The sequence below is a fragment of the Etheostoma cragini genome, chromosome 6 (genome assembly GCF_013103735.1).
Source record: "Etheostoma cragini isolate CJK2018 chromosome 6, CSU_Ecrag_1.0, whole genome shotgun sequence".
In the NCBI taxonomy this organism is placed as follows: domain Eukaryota; kingdom Metazoa; phylum Chordata; class Actinopteri; order Perciformes; family Percidae; genus Etheostoma; species Etheostoma cragini.
In genome coordinates, this window is record NC_048412.1 from 16,075,498 (window position 1) to 16,097,519 (window position 22,022).

The 22,022-nt window shown below is 38.4% G+C and overlaps 1 protein-coding gene and 1 long non-coding RNA gene across 3 annotated transcripts in view; one reads left to right on the forward strand and one right to left on the reverse strand.

Moving 5' to 3' along the window:
- Window positions 1-4,385: 4,385 nt before the first annotated feature.
- Window positions 4,386-19,306, reverse strand: LOC117945791 (diacylglycerol O-acyltransferase 1-like). The gene is made up of 17 exons (XM_034873490.1): window positions 18,872-19,306; window positions 17,881-17,968; window positions 16,443-16,483; window positions 15,926-16,008; window positions 13,280-13,332; window positions 12,615-12,720; window positions 9,255-9,383; window positions 8,795-8,863; window positions 8,543-8,646; window positions 7,946-7,984; window positions 7,698-7,739; window positions 7,534-7,578; window positions 6,896-7,008; window positions 6,587-6,652; window positions 5,885-5,972; window positions 5,660-5,722; window positions 4,386-5,117 (listed from the first exon to the last, which is right to left on the reverse strand). The coding sequence occupies exons 1-17, from the start codon at window positions 19,111-19,113 to the stop codon at window positions 4,968-4,970; spliced, it is 1,521 nt and encodes a 506-aa protein (XP_034729381.1). The 5' UTR covers window positions 19,114-19,306; the 3' UTR covers window positions 4,386-4,967.
- LOC117945796 overlaps window positions 18,756-22,022 on the forward strand; it is a 37,647-nt gene continuing 34,380 nt past the window's right edge. For both annotated transcript variants that reach the window (XR_004656900.1, XR_004656899.1), the window contains exons 1-3: window positions 18,756-18,851; window positions 20,966-21,101; window positions 21,497-21,550. This is a non-coding gene — a long non-coding RNA (uncharacterized LOC117945796). The remainder of the gene's footprint in view (window positions 18,852-20,965; window positions 21,102-21,496; window positions 21,551-22,022) is intronic.

The following is a 22,022-nucleotide window of genomic DNA, read 5'->3' on the forward strand; positions in this document are numbered from 1 at the left end:
TATATAGATATATATATATATATATATATATATATAGATATATATATATATATATATGTATATATTAAATACGTGTGAAATACTGTGTCGGTCTATAGAGCCCTATTCCAAACCATCAAATGTTATTTATAAAGCTTAGATTACTGTCAAACACAAAGGATGGAGGACATATGCATGTCCCCTTGCAAAAAATACATACACTTTGGAGCTAGCCTAATTGTATGTAACAATTGTGAAACAGTACTGAATGTGCAGCACATTGCATTTCAAGAGACGGGAGAGTTAAAAACGGTCTAAAACATTGTATAGCAGGTGGATAGAAACAAGTTTCAGGTTAAGACAAATGAGTAAATAAAATCTTATTAACCTGATTCTAATGTTACATAGTGCAATTATGCTGTTTTTTCAGCTAACTGAATTACATCCATTTTGAAAATCCCATGACCACTAGGATAAACCCCCGAAACTTGAGCGTGAAAACTGTTTTTGTAACACCAAAAATAAATTGGAAAATAATATTTAGCCTTAAAAACTCCAAAAATACAGCAGATGAATCAAAGAAATCTTCAAATCATTTGGAAAAAACTGTCTGTTCAATCCCTCCATGAATCTCGTTCTTTTGTGGTACATAAAAGAATATATTAGCTGTCAACCTTGATCTGTATTCCATGATAAATGGGAATTGGAGTGAGTGACATGTGGGAATGAACTGGAAGACAAAGACAGAAAACCATTTGATTTGTGCTAGATAAAAAAAAAAAAAAGAAACTTTAATCACAAAAAGACATGCATCTGTCCACCCGTATACCACATCCTGTTTCTACTAACGTTATCATTATAAAAAGTAAAAAAAAAAAAAAGGTTTGTTATTGTGATGCACCACCTGTTCCCGGTCATGACTCATAGCGATGTCTTAAAAATAAACTCAAAACACAAAATCTTGAACCTGAACAGACATTTTCATCTTATTTTGATGAGCTCGAGCTACAAAACAAATCCAGCTTCACAAGTTGATTTGATGTTCTTTTTGTTTCATCCTGACACTTTTTTTGACTATTCATGAAAAAAACAGAGACAGACAATATCACCTAAATGGGGGTAATCACTTCTCCTAAGATGGTTAAACCTTCCCTGACTGTACTGTGTCAGTGAAAATCAGAGCTTGAGACTAAAAAAAAGATCAGGATTTAAAAAATAAAGGTAAAGGCTGCAATAAAGTTCAGGTAATTTGCATTGGGGATGTTATACGATTTGACAGAAGAAGTAACACAGAAGCAGATTGTGCCAGAAAATATTTGTATTGTGTAGTTCTTTGTCAAACACGAGGAATGAATTACTGTATAGCTAATTAACCAAAAAAAACATCAGGGTAAAAGTCAGGTGTGTCTCCTTTCAACTGCTTTTTAGGACATATTGTCTAATTGTTATTAGTATCACCTAACTATAAAAATCTAAAGACAAAAAACTGTCCAAAAGTTGTATTTAAATGTAAGGCTCAGTCTGTCTCTTAATAATGTGTTCCTGGACCCATGCTCCATCCATCTTGCAGAATGAGACAGGTGTGTGTCTCCTGGTTTCCTGTCTAGAGAATCGTCATCTCTCACAGCTTGTCAGCGTTCCTCGGAAAGATCCGGAATAACGGATGTCAGGAGGATAGCCATGGATCACCCTGTTACTGGAGACGAGCACAAAGAGAAAGTGCAGGATGGGGACAGAAAGGAAAGAAGAGAGAGAGAGAGAAGGGGAGGTGTGAGAGAAAAGCAAAGATAGACAAAGACAGAGTGAGGACAGTGTGTCTGTGTGGATGTATAGGTGTTGGAATGACAGATGGATCATCGCATGGCATATGTTTGTGTGTGCAGGGGGAGAGCGAGGTGCATGCACGTGTGACTCAGTCCAACCAGGGGAACTGGAAAGTATTGTTTATGTCAGGAACCTCTGAATATTGATGATAGACGAGAGATGACAAGGTTTCTGTACTTTTTACTCCCCCTCGTCATCTCTCTCTCATTTGTCAGTAATGAGAGGGGGATGAATAGAGGTTTACAGCTGTCCAGAAGCAAAAGCTTACTTTTTGGCACTGGTAGAGGTTACAAGGACAGATGTGAGGAATCGATTGCTCCTACAAATAATTGCACATGTCCCTCTTGTTGAGATGCAAGCAGACAATCACATTACCTGTCCACCATCTACTACTTTATGCTCAACAGAGTGAGACTTGGCCACTGAGGAAAATGATTTTGGTGATTGTTACAGTGTGATGCAGTCTAGGGATTTGAGCAATGAATCCTTCACCTCAGTATCGCACAGGCGGTGCGATAATTACCTGAACCTTGACAATAAACGGTTGTGTACTTGTTTCCAGTGAGTCCTTACATGAGCACATGTCCCAGGACACGTCTCCTGTCACATCTACACTATAATCCCCACTGACGATTGTTTAACCAAATGTCAAACTACAGAAGAGAATGTACAAATGGATACAGAAACTCTGTGATATGCCTCAAACCTGCTGTTTAATTCACTGTCAAGCTGACAGAAAACAGGTTCACAGTCCACACACACACACACACACACACACACACACACGCACGCACGCGCTGTTTAGCATTGTTACGACTCATTAAGCCATTTAAATTGTGATGTGTTAGATGTCTGTGGATGGAAGAGAAAATGACCAGTACTGTAAATGTATACATCAAAACTGACAGTATTAATGTGAGTCCAGGAAAAAATAAGGTTATTTATGAGGATTAAACATGAATTATGATTTGGGATTAGGGTGAAGTGAGGTATTTTATGAAAGAAAAAGTGTATTCAAACACTGTTTTAGGATGGGAGTGGCTTTGTTGGTTTGACTGGAGCACAGGGGACATACATTCCACAATTTTAATGGAACAGTGAGAAGAGTCAAGATCTTGTGGTGTCAAACCGGTTAAGCGGCAAACACTGAATAAAAAGCATCAGTAGAGATTTGTAAAACTGAATCATTGCCTTAAGGTATTGAGCCGTGGTTTCATTTAGAGCCTCCAGCACGAGGTTCATGTATTTAATAACAATAGTTATTGTTAAAGTAATGGCATAAAGATTAAAGAAGTGTTTTAGAAACCAGCTAACAAAACGCAGTAAGTAAATAATAATAATAATAATAATTAAAAAAGAAAAAAATTATATAGGGCTTTTCAAAATTGATTTACAAAGCAGAATAAAAAATTTGAAAGAAAGAAAGAAAAAAAAAAAAAAGTTAGGAGCCGGGACTGGGCTTGCAACGTCCCCATAGGTAGATCCAATTCACTGCATGGTGTAGAGTGCAGAACTACAAGCGTGTGGATAAAAACCAGACATATTAAGGCTATGTTTACACTTCAGACAAAAGTGGCCTAAATCCTTCATTTGGTTTGTGTCAGTGTGAACTGCACATTCCACATGCATTATGATCTTTTTGATTCATATGTGATCCTAAATCAGATTCAGCTCAGATTTTTTCCACTGAAACCTGAGTGAACTGATCACTTCAGTTCAGCCAGTATCAACTGGAACTGACCACACTGGTTTTTTTAACATGAACAAAAATCAAAACAATGGCAATAAAAACACTTAAAAACAAGACCTTATTTAAACACTGAATGTTTATTTTCAGACAAACACATTGTATTTAGACACATAATCAGAAATCATTACTTGGCAGCAGTCCAATGAGATAGTAGCATGACAAAAAACACACTAATTCAGTGATTTTGCACAGTACCTGTTTGTTCTGATCTAAAACAAAACTCAATACACAAACAATGTTGCTCTGATTGGATATGTCCTGTGTTATTGTAATGTCACTCTAGTTAGCTGGCCTTTTCATAACTGACAAAGAAAACATTGATAAAAATCTGAGGCAATTTGAGAAAAGCAGATGACCAACAAAAAAAACTATTGCTAATAAAGCTGCAAGCTGCGATTCCAAGCTCAAAGCTTGATTTGTGTCATTCCACGTCCAGTTATTGTGCATTTAAAGCGCCCCCTAGTGGGCAATTAGAATGAGACATGCAGTGTCTGTGTGAGGTCATTATGTAGATATTTCCTGGAAGGTCTGTGTTGATTGGACCAACAGTTAGTCATTTATAGCCTGTGCTATATCACCTGCAGGAGATCAATATGAATGAATTTGAGCCAGCACGGCAGTGAACAAATAATAACAACCAAAACAGACAAACGTAAAAGGGTTCTACCGCTTTGCAGTTCAAACCCTAAAAATAAAAATCATACACTAATAAAATCCTACCAGCATACATTCATTTGTCCAAGTGATGTTCTATTTTTTTATAGTTGAACCAGACAAATTAAGAGCCCTTTGGCTTACAAATAAAACACAGTTCAACATAAATCTTTATCACAACTTTTACAAAAGTAACTTGAATCATGTTGTCAACTGGACAATTGATAACATCCAGCCACAGACATTATAATGTCCATGCACACAGCAGAACGTTGATGCTAAAACAAAGGTTTTCTGCAGTACCACACACGGTACCCAAACTGAACCAAACTGTCCGTCTGACGTTTAAAAAAAAATCACTGGAAGAAAAATCACCTGAGTCAAATGCTGCATGACGAAACCACTTGAAATAGAAACGAAGCCTTCCTTCCTAGGTTGCAGTAGTGTTTTAAGATTAAACATTTTTTTTCTACATTTTCAACTTTAAATATAAACTGTATGTAAACTATTTTTACCTTTCCTAGCTTAAAGAAACATTTTTTTAAGAAGAAAAAATATAACATTGCAGGAAGATACAACGGCCAAGGAGTCTAATGTAAACATGCTAAGATCAGGATGAGATCAGTTCATCCTGACATGTAAAGTATGTCTGTTTTCCGCACTGGCGTGTTTGAAAGACAGACAGAAAGAATGAGACAAAGTGGGAGACATGTATGTGTGTGTGTGTGTGTGTGTGTGTGTGTGTGTGTGTGTGTGTGCATCAGGTAGACTCCTGTCTGTAATGCAGTACATAGTAGTCGTGGACGTACATCAGGATGGCGAATGGCTGACCAATGATAATTGACATCCACACTGCAGCGTTGCTGTAGTTACCGCGCAGGAAGCGACCAACAAACCAGGCTAATGGAAGCTGATGAGGAAATTAAAAGAGTAAATAAAAAACATAGTGTGTGATTGGGTTTTTGATGACTGTATTTTCTTGTGGTTTCTGTTCAGTTTTATGACTCAGCACACTCTAATGACAAACAACGTCAGCAAAGAAGCCCTTAAATTGCCTTTTATCTTACTTTATTCCCCATTATACATCAAATATGCCCTGTCATGCTAATGATGTAATTAACTCAGTTAATGATACTGAAGCCAAGGCCAAACACTAAGAACACCTTTAAAAAGGTCCCATAGGAATCAAAAGGAACATCCACTTTTTTGAATTTTAGTATGATGACACAACCTTTTTCCTAAATCCAGCCCTACCCTACACTCTTTTTCTGTAACCTTTTTCAAACATTAGGAATTATTGTTTTTTACATTTTGTACTTATATCATTACTATTATTATGCATTATACATTATGCCGTTTTAAATGGAAAAATGTATTTTTTAAATACCAGTACAGTGGAGGTTTGGGCAAACAGCTTTAGGTGTATCATCAGTGATGTGTGCTGGGTCTTACCTGTGCCATCATGCCCATGAAGGCCCAAAGTCTGAACATCCTGAGAGGAACACTGACCAAGTACTGACACGGAATCAGATGGGGAACACAAAAAGATTACATCAAATAAATGTGGTTCTCTATACAACCTAATCTGACTTGAGGACATTGAGGACCTATGGTGCAGTGTATTCTACCTAAAGTGTTAACATAAGCAGAGAAAGTGGTCTTGGTCTCGGCTCTTACCTCATGGAAGAAAGCTGACAAGAAGAAGACAGCTGATTGGCTGACCATTTTACTAAATCCTCTCCTTAACAGTGGCCTGTAAAAGTGGCTGCAAGACAGACAAAAGAACATATTAAAATGGATTGATGGACGGATGATGGTGTGGGTGGACTCATCCTGTAAATTACAACCTCAAATACACTGACAAAGATTTTACTTATTTGTTTTGTCAAACGTTTTCCTATTCCTATTGTGTGATGCTGTATGTTGAAATACTGTATATTATATCTCTTGTGTGCCGTAATTCTCCCTCTCTGACAGAAATGTGGCCCTGAGGTCAAAGTATATCAAAATAAAGTGTCAAAGTATCCCTGAGCAAGACACTGAACCAATGTTGCTCCTTGGACGCTGTATGTATAGCTGTCCACTGCTCCTTAAATGGTGTAATAGAATTTCACTATGCGTGTTATGATTAAGAATAAAGTTTGATCCTTTGAATTCAAAGTAAGTAGGCTTTATACAGCATTTAATTTGCTTTGTCTGCTGTTGTGTTATTGTGGAACTGGCTGCAGGCCCCTTATTTATTACTAGCACTTACTCTCTTGCAGCCAGATGAATCAATTTCCCAAATACATCAGTGTGCCTTGTTGAGTCTGTCTCCCTGTGTTCAGTTCTATAAATTACATTGCTTCCACTCAGTGTGTTAGTGTGTGAATAACTCACCGTAGACACCACTTGTGTACAGGGATGTTCCAGTTCTGCCAGAAATATGTCACTGTCTCAGAGTTCCTGAAAGAAGAGTCAGCAAATAGAGTGTTGAAGTATTACAGGGTTTAAATAATGGATCTAGGATTATTTCATCAATATTGATGACCAAATGATACACACACACACACACACACACACACACACACACACACACACACACACACACACACACACACACACACACACACACACACACACACACACACACACACACACACACACACACACACACACACACACACACACACACACACACACACTTACCACCAGTCCTTGTAAAACTCTCTGTCTCCAAAGAGCAGCAGCTCAGCTGTGAAGTTCATTGACGAGTGGAAGAACACGTAGAAAAACATCAGCCACAGCAAGTGATTAGGAACCTGAAGTAGGGTTAAAGAAATGGAAGGACTCTAATGAAAAAGAAAGTATATGACTGGGAGACATTTAAGAGGAGATGTCCAAATTAACAAGTGAAAGCCAGATGCAAAATGGGTTTCGTACCCATACTCTCAACAAAGTCATGGTATATTCTCATGTACAGTGAGTTAATCACTAGCATACATATGACAATGTGCAGTATGCAGTGCATGATCCATGAGCATTTGGAAAAGACACCAAAGAAACGTAAATGTTTCATTTTGATTCTAATAATGTATTTGTTACTGTAACAATGACTATGGAGAAGTGTTACAGTTTTACTTTGATTTCCCACTCATAACTAATGGGAGATCCATTATATTTAAAACAAAAGGGCTGAAAATCCTGGCCTTTAGATAGTGTGATTATCCCCACTACTGTTGTGTTATGCTATTTCATCCTATGGATTTGTCATCAACAAATAAAGCAAACATGAAGAGAAAACACATTTGTAAAAGATTCTACATGTATATATGTTTTTTACTGACAGCTAATCTTAGAAGTCTCTCAGTCATCCTGGACAGATCCATGTCCTACAGAGGAGAGGAGAGACCCATAGATTAACAAGTGATGCACACCAGCACTTTGCATTTGAAACCACGCAATCTCATGTTTGTTTTTTGTTGTGTTAGCTTCATTATGTCTACCTCACCTCTAGCGGTTTCATGGAACTTTGAATGATGGGAATCATCCACTGATGGAACAAGAGCAAAAAGCACAATTATGCCATTTTCAGACATACACCAGAAACAGTGAATTCTACATATTGGATTAATTTTTAGCGTATTTTTTTCCTAGTTCTGTCAAAAAATTCAATACTACAACAACAACAACAACAATGTTTATCATGGCTTTAAAATGCTTGAAATAGGGATGGACAGACAAATAGAGCACCAGTACCTGTTGAGTGAGAGCAACTAACAGCTGGGTGAAGAACAGCTGGGGACAAAGACACACGTTAATAAAATGAATGACATGACACGAGAAACGAGGAGCGCATCACATAACAAACAATGACGTTTTTAACTTTTTTTGTTTTGTTTTGTTATGTACCATCACTTGAAAGTAATTCTCCTACACTGTTTAGAACAGAAATGGTGTACATCTGATTGTCTAACAGCTCATGTCCCTTGCCCTGTTGCCCTGTTCACCATGTCCCCAAATCTCAGCATTTACCTAGATCATAACCGTACCATAACCATATCATACCAGTTAATGATGACCAAAACTACACACATAAAACCCAGGGTTTTCCCTTAAATAAGCAAAGTTTCTTCAAAATGAATTAATCATCTTCTGCACCAGCATCTAAAGCAAACACTAAAAGTGTGCAGGTGTTCTTGTAGTTGTTGTTTTTGGGAGTGAACACATTCATAAACCACTCCTAAGCACTAAGATCCAACCTAATCAAGACAAGAGGGCTCTTTTTGACATGAAAAAACAGGTACAGCAAAGGTATTGTTTTCTGGCTGATGCTGAATTGAGACATTTACTCACCATCTCAAGCAGTCGCCTCAGCAGGAAACCCACGCGAATATTAGGAGATCGAGGGAAGTTGAGCTCGTAGCACAGAGTTGGAGCAGAGACAAAGTAGTATATGTCTACAGACAAAGAGGAGGTCAGTGTGATAGTTAGTCATGTGACATAATGGAACAGGTTAGCAGAGATAGTGGCACAGTGACATTATCAATAAAGTTTTCATACACAAAATGCGCCGGATGTGCTAGATATAAAGATGTATTTGAATACCTCTGATTGTGAGGTTGCCAGGGTAAAATACCTTATGGTCACCTCCACTGACGTGTTGTGCTGAGGGACCTGTGGGCAGAGTTAATACACAAACACATGCACAATTTCATGGAGTTGCAAAGTAAGGGAGTCATTACATACAAATAATATAATAAATATAATTAAGTGTAGATGTTGACATACAACAGATTATTCTCTAATTAAGACTTGCCCACAGTGACTGACAGTTTCTGTGAATAACCAATTTTCCAATTTTCATTAAATCTGAGAGCTGCAGCAACAGGTATCTGCCACTAGATGTCATTGTACTAGCATGAGCAAGGGTCTGAGAGATCATATGGGGTAAGAAATGTAAAACCTTTAAAATGAGCAAATTATTCATTCTTAAATTAGGTTGTGAACATAAAATGCAAACCCTCTCTTGCCAAAATAGGTATGTGCATGAGTGTGTGTGACTTACAAGACAGCGACCTGGCCAGCGTCTTGGCCTTGACAATGCTCTGCTCTCTGCACCACATGTTGACGTCCTTATAGGAGTAAAGCTTTAGGAAGAGGATGGTGTAAGTACCAAGAACAAACGCACCGCCAACTGCCAGAGAGAGAGGGAGAAAGAAAGAGATGATAGTTAACACTGTGATGTGGTTAAAGCTGTAATATGGTAACATGTAACCTTCTGATATACTGCTTAGAAGTATGGGATGATGAGAAGCAGAGATGAGAAAAAGCCAACAGAGGGACAGAGTGTAGAAAATAGTGAGGAAGAAGAGAAGAGGGGGTAGAGAGACCAGGAGAGAGTGAAACCAGGAGAAAAAAAAGAGAGGATGAAGGATTTAAAGAGTGGAAAAGGGAAAGGGGAAGAAAGAAAGAAAGGTTGTTATTTGATCTGAAGTTTACAAAACAAGCCCAGTAAAATAAATCATCTCAGCTTAACGAATGAGAGCAGTCCAACTATGCCAAGGACAACATTATACAATATAGCCATGTTTACGAGTGTGTGTGTAAAAATAACTTAATTAATAAAACATTATTTTTTATTTAGATTCACAAAACCTGATCACACAGAGAGAGAAAGACAGAGAGAGAGAGAGAGAGAGAGAGAGAGAGAGAGAGAGAGAGAGAGAGAGAGAGAGAGAGAGAGAGAGAGAGAGAGAGAGAGAGAGAGAGACAGAGAGAGAGAGAGAGAGCAGTTTGCCAAGGCTTTGTCAACAGTCACCATATGCTTGTTAGCAAAGGATGATGCTGAACAGAGAGGAAGACACACACCAACAAGCATATACAGCCACACACTGGTGCACTTACACACAAATAAAAAAGGGCCTGTGGAGGTGGAGGTCAGCACACCTGGCATCAAACCACATCAGATCTTATTCATTTACCATCTGTCTCTCTGGCTCTATGTCCCTTCTAGACAACTAGATTGGCTCCAAACACAGCTACAGCAGATACAAATCATAGAAACAACTAGAGGTGGAGCTTAAGTGGAAGAAACATACCAGAGGAGCCCAACTTTACCCACTGACAACTCCCCGACAAAATCGTGAATTTGTATTTGAACTTACAACTATTAACTTAAATCTTTCATATCAAAATAATCTCTGTACTATTTTTGTTGTACTCCTCTGTCAGCAGACTCTAACCAGGATCTTGCAGCTAAAATCAACATACTTCATTTTTTTGTAGTAAGATGTGCCTCTTCTCTTTGGGGGAGTGCCCTTAGATCTGAGTTAACAGTTTGAACTAGAAATGCCAGGTTCAGCTCAATCTGTTAACATGATAGCGTATGTATGTAACCTACCCCACATAACACCATTCTATGATGTGTTAACATTGTGTATGACCATAAGTACCTGACTACATTTTCTCGTTAAGCCTGCATTCAAAAAAGCTGAGAAAGAGTTTGTCTTCCTTTAGAGTCCTTATGTCTGACACAGGATTATTTTCCCTCATTGGTTATTTGTAGATCGCTGTCAATTGTCAGGAACATCAGCAAGCTTTAGGTTTTATGACAAAAACACTTGAATAAAGTAGTAACCTCACATTGTACACTGTTAAACGTACAGTGGCTGAATACTGGTTGCATAAGTAGTGTTACAGTGTGTTTTAAGCCTACTTTAGAAGACACCAAGTATGAAGGACTTCACTGCATGTGACGCTCCAGATTGTCTGACTATATTGTAATATATTGTAAGTATAGAATAAAACCCAGATAAACACAGCTATTCTTACTTGTTCACATTAAAAGGACATCAAAAGTGTTGGTAATAAAAATAGTGTCAAAATAGTGACAGTACATAAAGAATATTTTCCCCTCATCACTACAGTATTACTCAAAGGATATTCAACACATTTCCAAATGAAGTTTGATTTTAGATCCATGCACTGTGCTTCATACACAATGGCTGAATACCAGTTGGCTAAGCAGCGTCCAGTAGATGCAAAAGCTCCCTACACACACATGCACGCGCACATACACACACACACACGCGCACACGCACACACACACACACACACACACACACACACACACACACACACACACACACACACACGCACGCCCTCAGGCATTGCCCTTCCTGTTTGTGAACAGCAGCGCAGAGAGGAGAGCAGACAGACAGATGGACTGACTCCTTTACCTCCCAGCAAGAGAACAGAAGAGAGTAAAGGAGCAGAGAGGAGAGACTAAAACGTACGTCTGTCTCATACTCAAGGTAAAGTTAGAACTGTCCCAACTAAGACTTGAAGAAAAGAGGACTGAGACTACCAGAAGAACTGACCTAAGTATATTATATTCATGGTGTGAAACACTGCTACTGTGGAACATTTGTAGGCTAAGTGAGAAACGTCAGTGGCAGTGCAATATTTTACATTTTCAAATACATTAGGTTATTTATCACTGGTAAAAAAGCCCTATATTTTACTTTTAACTTAATACAAGCAAGTCGGCCTGGGGGGGAATATAATAATAATTAATGGTTGGATAACTGCCCATTACACCAAAAGTATGCACTTTGACATATTTTCAAAAAAACAACTTGTTTGCTACAATAAATTTTAATTATTATATTGAGTGACAGTCAAATGACCTGTTGATTGCAACTGAGTTCTCTCTTGAACTGTTAAGGCTATCTTGAGTTACCAAACAAAGAGCAACATCATTATACCATTTATACCAAAGCACATCAGATAACTTTCTTCAAAATTGAATCTATAATGTTACATTAATGAGTTAATCACTCCAAGGCACATAGTGTGCTGGTGTATCATGTTGTATAAAGTATTTCTCATGCGTAAATTGTGTAGCTTGTGGAGGGCGGCCATGTTTTCTGTAAGGCAGCCTGATGAAGAAGAAGGTGACCCTTGGATGACCCTGTCCTGAAAACCATACCTACGTTGGCATCTCTCCTCTCCCCTCATCTATTCTTCTACCAGCTACTTTCTTTTCCTATCCTCTGCACCCTTGTACTCTCTTCTCTCCTCTCCTCTCCTCAGAGCCAGCTGGAAATAATCCAGTCATGACCAACTGGTCCATTACCAATAACCGACTCCAATTATGTCTCTGTATAAGAGATGCATTTTAGAGAACTATCAAACTAGTCGACTGTTTCTCTGAAGGGCAAGGATGTGAATGTCCTCCTAATCTTTATTACAATTACATTAGTTTGTGTTTTATACACATGGCAACATTGTTACCGATGAATGGATAATGGTTTGGCTGCATAATAGATGCTACTATTTTAGTCAACAGTGTTATGAACAGCAGGTAGAAAGGCTGCCGAGACAGTTTTTTAATAATAAATAGTTTAATTAAAAAACATTTTACCTGGGGTCATGAAGGGATCCAATAGGACCACTGCAGCAGGGAATGTTAGCATTATTGCCATGTTAATGCAATGGACCAGAAATCCCACAAGTTCAGTGAATGAACCCTGCACAGAAAGACAGGCCAAGAGGAACACAAGGACTTTTTGTAATTAATCTTAAAAGACGAAGAATGCGTTGTCCTATTTTAGACCACCGTCACCTGATTAACTGCCTTTATTTTGTTTACAGATTTTTAACTTTTGTCATTTGTTGCTGAGCTAATTCTGAAGACAATGAAAATAATACAGAGCCTAAGCATGAATTTGAAGTATTTCTTTGCTTTGCTTTTAAACAGATCTTTGGAATAAAGCAGAACCACATTTTGAGTTATGGTGGCCTATTAAAGTTTTAAAAAGCTCACGATGTTCTATATTCATGCCTAAGAGGCAGAGCATAATTGAATATGCCCTAAATGCAGATGGTGAGTAACTTATTTCTCGTTTTACCATTTAACTTTTGCAGATGCAATTGGGAGGGTCAGCTATTCAGTCAGTTTAAAAAAAAAAAAAGAAAAAAAAAAGAAAAAGGAAAAAAATCGCTTCTGGGAGTTGCTCAATATTCAACAGTTCAGTTAAAATCCACAGTGCTCTGATGTTTAAGTCCAAGCAGAGTTTCTCCACTCACCTTCGACAGCTGCCTTTCCGTGTAGAGAGCCACCAGAATGAACATGTTGGAAACTGTCAAAACACAACGAGAGATTATTGTCAGTCCCACGCGCAAAGTTGCCATTTTCAGATCTTTAGGAAGGGACATAAAAGGGACAACAATGTCCTGATTTTATATTAAAAAACATGCTACAATTGGGAGCCAAAATAAAGTTTGGACTCAAAGTAAGTTTATAGTATCTTAATGCACATGTTATTATGCATAATTTTTTGCCACTAAGCCTGATTTTGTGTTTGGGAAATTGGGCTGAATAGTATGTAGATGTTTTCCTTTATTATATTCAGTCAGTTTAAACTGCAGTGTAAGTCACTGCTGAATGACTGAAACCACTGGTATGTAGATTGCTCATTACCCTAACCAGGCTGAGCCACACTGATAGCACATAATTGCAACAATTGTTCCATGTTAAGACCCTAATCAGTGCATTAGCATGTCAATCAATCTAATCTTAAGCGGGAATATGTGCTAACTGTAAGACATTTTTATTGCTGTTCTTATCATTCTGTCATCAATGCAACTATCCATCAGCATTGCCATTCCAAATCAATTTGTTTAATGGTGCAGTCCAATGCTTATTTTTGAATTCATGGTATATTTTGTACTATGAAGACCCAAGAGGGTAGAGGAACAAATGCCTTAGCAGCAAAACTGTTCATCATGTGAGGCTAACCAGATTTTTCCACAAGGCAAGCTAATCACGCCCAATGGAAAACTGGTATTCCACATGTCACCATTTAAAGTAAGTACTAAAGTAGTTAGTAAGATAACGCAGACATCACTTTATCAAGTTTTGGTTAAAAAAATGCTTATTATAGTTACATGAGAGTCTGTATTTAGGCAAATGTCACATTATATCTTACGCCTAACGGCACTGCGACAGAATAGCATACAGCCAGGAGAACTACTATCTGTAATTTCCTCTCAGAGACCACTCGTATTTTTAATATGCAAATTATTTTATTATAAAACATTATGATTTGCAAACATTTCGTTCATTTTCATCAACAATTGCTTCACTGATAAAAGGTCCACAAGTGGCTCTTCCAAAGGGCTCTGTCTGACATTTTACCAATTTTGTTTTAACTGTGTGCGTGCATTTAATGTCTATTTCGTATAAATGTTTAATATCTATATGTTAACGTATGCACCAACTACTATTTGAACTATCCCGGTTGGTCACGCCGCTTGTGCAGAGAAAATACAGAACAGACTCCCTAGACCAATGTTAAATCTCAAATCTATTGAGCTGGGCTTGGTCTGGTGATAGGCAGACTAACTATTGAGCCCACTAGTGCATGAAACTGAAACAAACAGCACCATTTAGCACCTGTTAGACACACGTTAACCTTTCATCAGGTATCCACAGAGCAACTTTTGGGAGACATTTCAGCAGCAAAAGACTTGAACAAAATGAGATACCTTACACTAGTGTCAAGTATTAGTTTTTATTTTGGTCACTCACAGGCACAGTTGCCTAAAAACTTTTTATGTTGGCTTTTTTTAAACTATTTTGCTGGTAGGCTAACTGTAAACTTCTTATTGATTTTGTGTTGGGGTATATGTGTGTTTGAGTGAGTTGGAGTGTGTGCGTGCATGCATGCACGTGGGTGTGGAAGTTGCGGCAGTGACTCTATAAGTACTGAGTACTACCATCTGGGAATGAGCTGCTTTACTGTCGATGCTGCTGTAAACACACTCCCATCCTCCGCTGTCATTTAACCAGCGTTATTTACCTTAACTCCATCTATCTCTTCCTCCCTTCCTCACCTCCAACACTGTGCATCTGCCCTCTCTCTTGTCCTCCGCCACTCTTTCTCCCCCTTTGTCTCTATTTTTTCATCCCTGCATTGTTTTCCTCCCACCAACCCACTTAAATTATTTCATTTTCTCTTCCATTTAAAGCTTCCCCACTCGCAGCTTGTTTCTATTCACCCTCACACATCTCTTTCTCCTCACCCCCATTTCTCTCAATCTCTTCCTCTCTCCGTAGGACAGAACCAGTGTGCAGTATATAGGGCAGGGGATTGTCCCTCTAGAGACACTGTAAGCTGCACCACTGCAGACCTTCACAGCAATATACCATAAAATAAATATGGAAAAAAACATCTGCCTGTGTGTGTGTTAAACTAGGGCTATGTGAAATGTAATTAAGGTATTCTACCTAATTGTTATCTAAATGTTAAGATTTTTTTGAGAATAATTGAAAAAGTACTTTTTCTTTATGTTTTTGAAGTGTTTTTGCTAGACTGCTTGCTTTAAGGACATGGCCAGATTAAAATTTAGCAGTAGATTTACTCTGCACTAATGTGCATGAATTTGACTACCAAGTATCATTTTAAGGCTTTGGTGATTAGGAGTGATTCTAGTTTTGGTTCAACATCTATTCCTGTTTTTCATCTCATTTTTTATTTTTTAAACTCATTTGAACAAAAGTGCCATTTTTTGTGATTTGTAACCCTTACTCATTATAAATTAAGGTTATTTTTCCTAATCTTCAACCATTTTATCTTAACCAAAGGAATTATGCTGTTTAATTGTGTGTTGGTGATTATGTTGTTGCTTCCTTAGCAGGTGACTTATTGGACAGATGGAAAATGTACCTACCAATCACCAGGCAGGCTGGCCAGCTGTACGAATCATTCAGAAACAAGGAAATCACCTGAATAGGGTCCACCAGAACACCGTACCTGACAAAAAAACAAACAATAAGGGAAAAAAGGAAATGGCAGATTTAAAAAGATACATCTAAATGAAAATGCACATGTAAATTGCCAGAAAACAGAAATTGATTTTAAAGTCAATTAATGAAGTACATTTTTCCCCAATTAAAATATATTTAAGAACTACACACTGCTTTACTATACCAGAGAAATTAGTTGTTTTTAGTTTGTAAATTGTTTACAGTTTAATTTCATGTTTCATATAAAGACTTTTTTATTACAGCAGACATAAGCAGATTTGTCATAGCAGGAAAACCCCAGATATGACTAATAACACTAATAACAATCACTAGCTCGTTATATACACCATACAAAATTGCAGCAAACCAGCAAGCCCAAACCCAGCACACTGACACACAAAGAAAACAGACACAAAAAATAGAAAGTCCAAACTTACTCACCTTAACAGGTTTTCTAAGAAGAGACGAGCATTGCTCAACACCTGTAACACAAACCAAGGGTTAAAAGATACTCACCCAACTGTCTCAAGTATGCATTTCCACAAAATTACTCTCTATGTTTCTGTATGTTTCTTTCATTTGTTCATATTGTCCTTTCTATGCTTTTAATCCATTAAATGCATCCTTCCATGTAACCTCTCTCCTCTTCTACACTTTTCTCTTTCCTTGCATTCCTACCTCTCCCTATTTCTCATCATGTCTATCCTCTCCTCAGCCTATTTCTCGTCTTCCCCGCTCTTCCTTTTTCTAAATAAATTGTAATATCTCATTACCCAGCACAAAAGCTCTGTCCCTGGGGATGGGACAGAAGTGCAGTGGGAATGAAGAAAAACCTCCTGCGATGAACACAACGATCTGTGTTCAAAGCCTAGATTAACAGAAGGGCTTCGCAGCACGAGGACACAGAGGAAAATGGCAGTGTGTAAGGGTGATGTTAAAGGCATTATCTCAGTTAGGATAAAAAAAAGATTGATTTGAAAATGCTGTTAACTTGTCAAACACTTTCGATTCACATTGGGGGCCTGTAAGACATCACCAGCTACAGTAGATCTCCCTACTAAACACTAAAAAGCAAGATCAGAGTAGCGAGGAGAAGCTACTGTGATGTTTTAGCTTCTCCCCTCTGGTAGGCAATACAGAACACTGTTCAACAAAACAACCAGACACAAAAACAGTTTCTTCCCACAGGCTGTCACTAATATATCACTTAAACACCAGTCCAAAGTTTCAGGATCATGGCTGTAAAATAACCCTGTAACACCAAGCATCCACCTTTTAAGTAAATACTATATTTATGTAAACACATAATTTCAACATGTAAGTATCTGTCACAACCTACCTCAGATATTTAAGCAACCTGATATATTTACCTGATATATTTTTATTTAATAATTCACCAAATGCATGGTCTTGGGGAAATTGTTGGATTTCTCTAAATTATACAGTGTTGTCAAGACCTACTCCATCACTATTTCATACTCATGTAGTAATTTAAAAACAGATACAGAAAAATATTCCAGTGACAACATGTCTTCCATCTGTATGTCAAGTCAGGAGTAACAGAAATATGGTTTCCTAACACACCTATCCAACTGGAAGCAGATTATCAAAGTGTCTGAATGAATTGTCCCCATTCTGTATGTAGGCCTAGGCTGTGTATTTTAAAATGTTAATTTTACATGTTTACACTACAAAACAGTTTAAAGCCTTTTTCCAATTTGCAGAATGCTTTCAAAAAGTAGCAGACACAAATTTAGCTGGGAGACAAAACAGATATAAAAAGATGCGTTTTCAATCCATCATGTGGATAGGGCTTAGGTGTTGTATGTATCCACATTTTTGCACATTCATGTTAATTTTTCTTAAACTTTTGTCTTACCAGCATGACCACACACCAGTTGAGGATTCCTCTGTAGTTACTGTATCCACTGGCAGAACTCAGCAGAGACTCCTGGGTCTTGTGACAGCTACCAATAAGTTAGATAAAAAAATAGGTGAAACAATCAACATTTTTTTTCATTTGACTCTAGGATCATGTGCACTTCAAACAATGACTATTAGAAAAGGGAAAACGTTGTCTTATGAACATACACACTGACCTCTAAATTTGCAGGCACTTTTGGTAAGAAGAAAGAAAGGGAGATATGCTAGCAAAAACACTAGGGTACACCCAATAATCACATGGGTGATGCAACAGTTCCAAAAACTAATGGAAGAATTGGTTTATCATTTTCAAAGATGTGGTTCAAACTCTGCAGACCAAACTAACGTTACTTTCATTATTTAAGTCGAGTACACCACAATAAAGTAGCCTACAGCCGACTAGTTAGCCCAATGGTACACTTAATCCCAACCACTGCTTCGTTAATCAGTTCACAATGGTATGGTATACTTTGGCTTTCTATCAAGGTATCAAGCTAACCCACAATGCACCCTGTTTAAGGACCAAATGATTAGACACGCCCCTACTCTATATACATCTTTGTCTATGTATGCAGCCCCATGCAGTCACAGACGCAGAACACAACGTTAGCAATGCAGGTTAAGTGCTAAAAGTTGTGTTACTCTGCACAGCAGCACTAAACACGTAGTAGTCAATGAATGAAAGTCCGACAACAGACACAAAATCAACAGGGGACGTCACCCCAAACCCCTGACCAGCCACCGTGACCGTAACCCATCACTGTCTACAAATCAACTAACATTAACATCGTAACGTGTGATAACTAAATAAGGTGTTACTAGGCCTACTTAATGGAAGTTAGACGTGGCACCTCGAAGCCGAACGTTAGCTAGCTGGATATGTGACAACGACTGCTCTGAACTTTCCTCATACAGAACAACAGTTTGGTAAGTTTAGTTTAACTCACCTCAGTCGTGCATTTAAGTCATTCTTGCGTTTCTCTTTCTCAGTCTTTGATTTAAACCGTATTGTCTCCAGTGAACGATTTTGTTTTGACTGGTCATTGTCTCTGGTAATGCCCGTGTTCACTGAGCCTTGACGCACCGCTGCAGACCTCCCGTTCACCGGCAGCAGATCCGCACCTTTAACCGCTGCCAAAGTTGCCCTTCTCCTGCGAGTTAAGGCCACGGTCGCGCCCGACTCCTCCATGACCGAGAAAAAGAACTCTAGTTAAATTTACTCAAAGTTCTCTTCTACGGTGTAGCGTTACTTGTGACAATAGCGTAGCGCTGGCAATGTTAGTCCAAGAGAGGGAAGTGATTGGGAAATCCGCCCAAAGCCCAAAGCTCAAATATCACTACAGCAGGTTGGAGTGTATTCATGACGCAACAGTGACAGCAGCCTGCTGTTGTAATTTGTCCGACTGTTGCACACTTTCACCCACTGTAACCAACAGGTGATTCAGACCCTGAGGTTATGCGAGGAAGCAACTGGTGTCAGTCATTCTGCATGCAAGCATGGGCTCTTCCCAAAATGGACCTAGATACAATAGAACTGTTTTTCTATTGTGTACTAGCACTTTAAGGTTCATTTGGTAGCTGTACAGGAGTTCTATCATATCACATGGTCATCTGGGAGTTTGCTCAGTTGTGTCTTCAAAATGAACTTAAATCAACAAAAAACCTGACATCGCCTAGACAATGGCTAGTGATGTTAAGCATGGTCAGCAGTGCCTCTGCAGCTTTTGAGGGCAAATTAAACGGGGTCTACAAAGGATGCAAGTTATACCGTGGGTGTTAGTTGAAAGTTGTTCAGCAATCAGCTTTAGATGTTTTCCATTACTTAGGAAAGTAAGTAAAATGTTTTAATAAAGCACTTGTCCCAGACATAAGTCACAAAGTGCTTTAAAGATGCAAACTCAAGAAACAATACAGCAAGAACACGATACAGTACACACTCAGTAGGCTATTACATAATAACGCCACATGCCCGTCTAAACAAGTAGCTTTGGTCTTTATCTGATTTTTAAAATACAGATCCACAGAAACAACAGACAGTAAGGTTGGAGGCAGAGCATTCCTTTGTTTAGGTGCTAAGACTCAAAAGATCGATCACCTCGGGTCTTAGGCTGGCTGCGCGGGACAGCCAGTAAATTTAGCATATTAGACCTAAGTGGGCGAGCTGACAAATGGGTGAAGTGGCTCAGCCACATATGCATGAGCTTGATGGATGTTGAGCTTATTGCAGTTTAGGCAGATGACATTTGAGCTAAGTCTGATGATGTAGAGCTGAGCCTGGCAAGCTCAGTATGACCTCACACACAATGGCTACAGTAATAAGTAAATCTCTTATGATTTAGGAAACAACATGGCTTTTCCTGTGGTTTCACCCTCCAAATATTGTAAAGGTCGCCAAATTTTTTTTTTTTTTGTTACTGGCACATAGTTTTGTGGTGTCTAATAAACACTACAGCTTCACCTGTCTACTAGTATGCCTAATATGGGCTGTTAGTCTTGCAGATCTCGTTTGACTGTAAGGCCAAATTACTATATTGAAATGGGTTTTATCTTCTCTGAGACTGTGGCAAACAGGGTACTTATATTACACCCTGTAAGTTACTCTTACTTGTTTAATTAAAATGCCCTTTCTGTCTATTCTAGTTCTGTGTGCTTATCAATACTGTGGTGTGAACTGATCAGTGGCATTGATCCGGCTTTATCAGTCCTTACTGTCTATAAGGATGTCTGTTAGAGTAATGAGCCTATCTGCAGCTGTTGGGATAAGCGACCTTCGGGAGGGATCAATAGAAAACGTATGACTAATTGTTTTAACTCTTAAAGTCTTTGCCGAACTACAGTGTTGTCCCCCAAACCATTAAAATACATTAAGCCCGACCCGTTTTCGTCCTGCTTTTTTTTTGTCTTTTGTTAAAGGGGACTGTACAATGTGATTAAAAGCTGGTCTGTTGTTTGATTTTAAAGGGATAAAAGCAGCATAGTTCCTCCAGGGTTTCAGCCTTTGGCTGGCGTCTTTTCTTACAACTCATTATAATCTTCCTCAGGGATGCTGAGCAGCATGATTACATTGAAGAGACGTCTGGGCCACGACAGTGCGACAATTTCCACGCCTTTTTCTATCAGCATTTGCTACGAGCCAGTAGAGGGAGTCCAAGACTTGAATCTTGCTCCAACCTTTTGGTGAGTCATGCCATTGTGTTGGGTCTTATTTGAGGGTCCCAGATGAAAAACCTAAAGCCTGTGTTTTGTGAAAACATTATTTGTGTCTCGGCCTTCCCTTGTGATAGGTCAAAACATATTCTTATTAGAAATGCATTCATGAGTACATTAGTGTATAAGGGATATATAGGTAATTTAAGTGACTTCCTAAATTTGAGATGGTTCTGGACACTGGCAAATTCAGAAAGTTGGAAATATGATTAAAAGTTGGACTATGTATAGTGGGCTGTAGAAGCCACTCTGTTGCGTGCGAGTCTGCTAATGCTCTACAGATGGTTATTTTTGAGAACAGCTAGCCATTTAAAATTTAGAGAATAAGAGGTTTTACCTATGCATTTTTCATGCCTTCTGTACAGGCCTCAAAAAACTGAAGCTTTCTACAAGCTCTCTGTCTGAGCTGCGAGAGGTAGGTAAGAGAACAATACATATCTTTTGTCTTTCTTCATGAAACCCGCTATAAAAACATGATCTTTACATTTACTTTTTTATTATTTGATTTTTTTTCTTCTACATTTAGCTGACTGTCTAGCGGTGATCATTACACCCATATGGGCCATTTTAGACATCTTATTCCAAAAACACAGGCACTAATGTGAGGAATGTACATTAACAACTTACTGGGGGTTCTTATTCTTCATCATGAAAGTGAGAAAATCATTTCTTTTTTCTTTCTTTTTTCCTGTTGGAAAGTGGGAACCTGCTGTTGCATTAAGAATCCCCTTAATTGACACTAAGGTGCGTTCCCCAAACCATAAAAAAATGCCCCAAACAAAGTTATCTTGATGGGGGTGTCCACATACTTTTGTCACATCTGTCTGTGCATTTATCTACTCTGTTGCATCTTTCAGTGGGTTAAAATGTTTACATCACAAGCTGCTTAAC

Coding starts and splice junctions, on each gene's coding strand:
- LOC117945791 (XM_034873490.1), bottom strand. CDS start 19,113: ATGGAGGAGTCGGGCGCGACCGTGGCCTTAACTCGCAGGAGAAGGGCA. Junction 12,721..13,279: donor CGGAAAGGCAGCTGTCGAAG/GTGAGTGGAGAA, acceptor CTTTCTGTGCAG/GGTTCATTCACTGAACTTGT. Junction 5,723..5,884: donor TGTCAGCTTTCTTCCATGAG/GTAAGAGCCGAG, acceptor ATTCCGTGTCAG/TACTTGGTCAGTGTTCCTCT.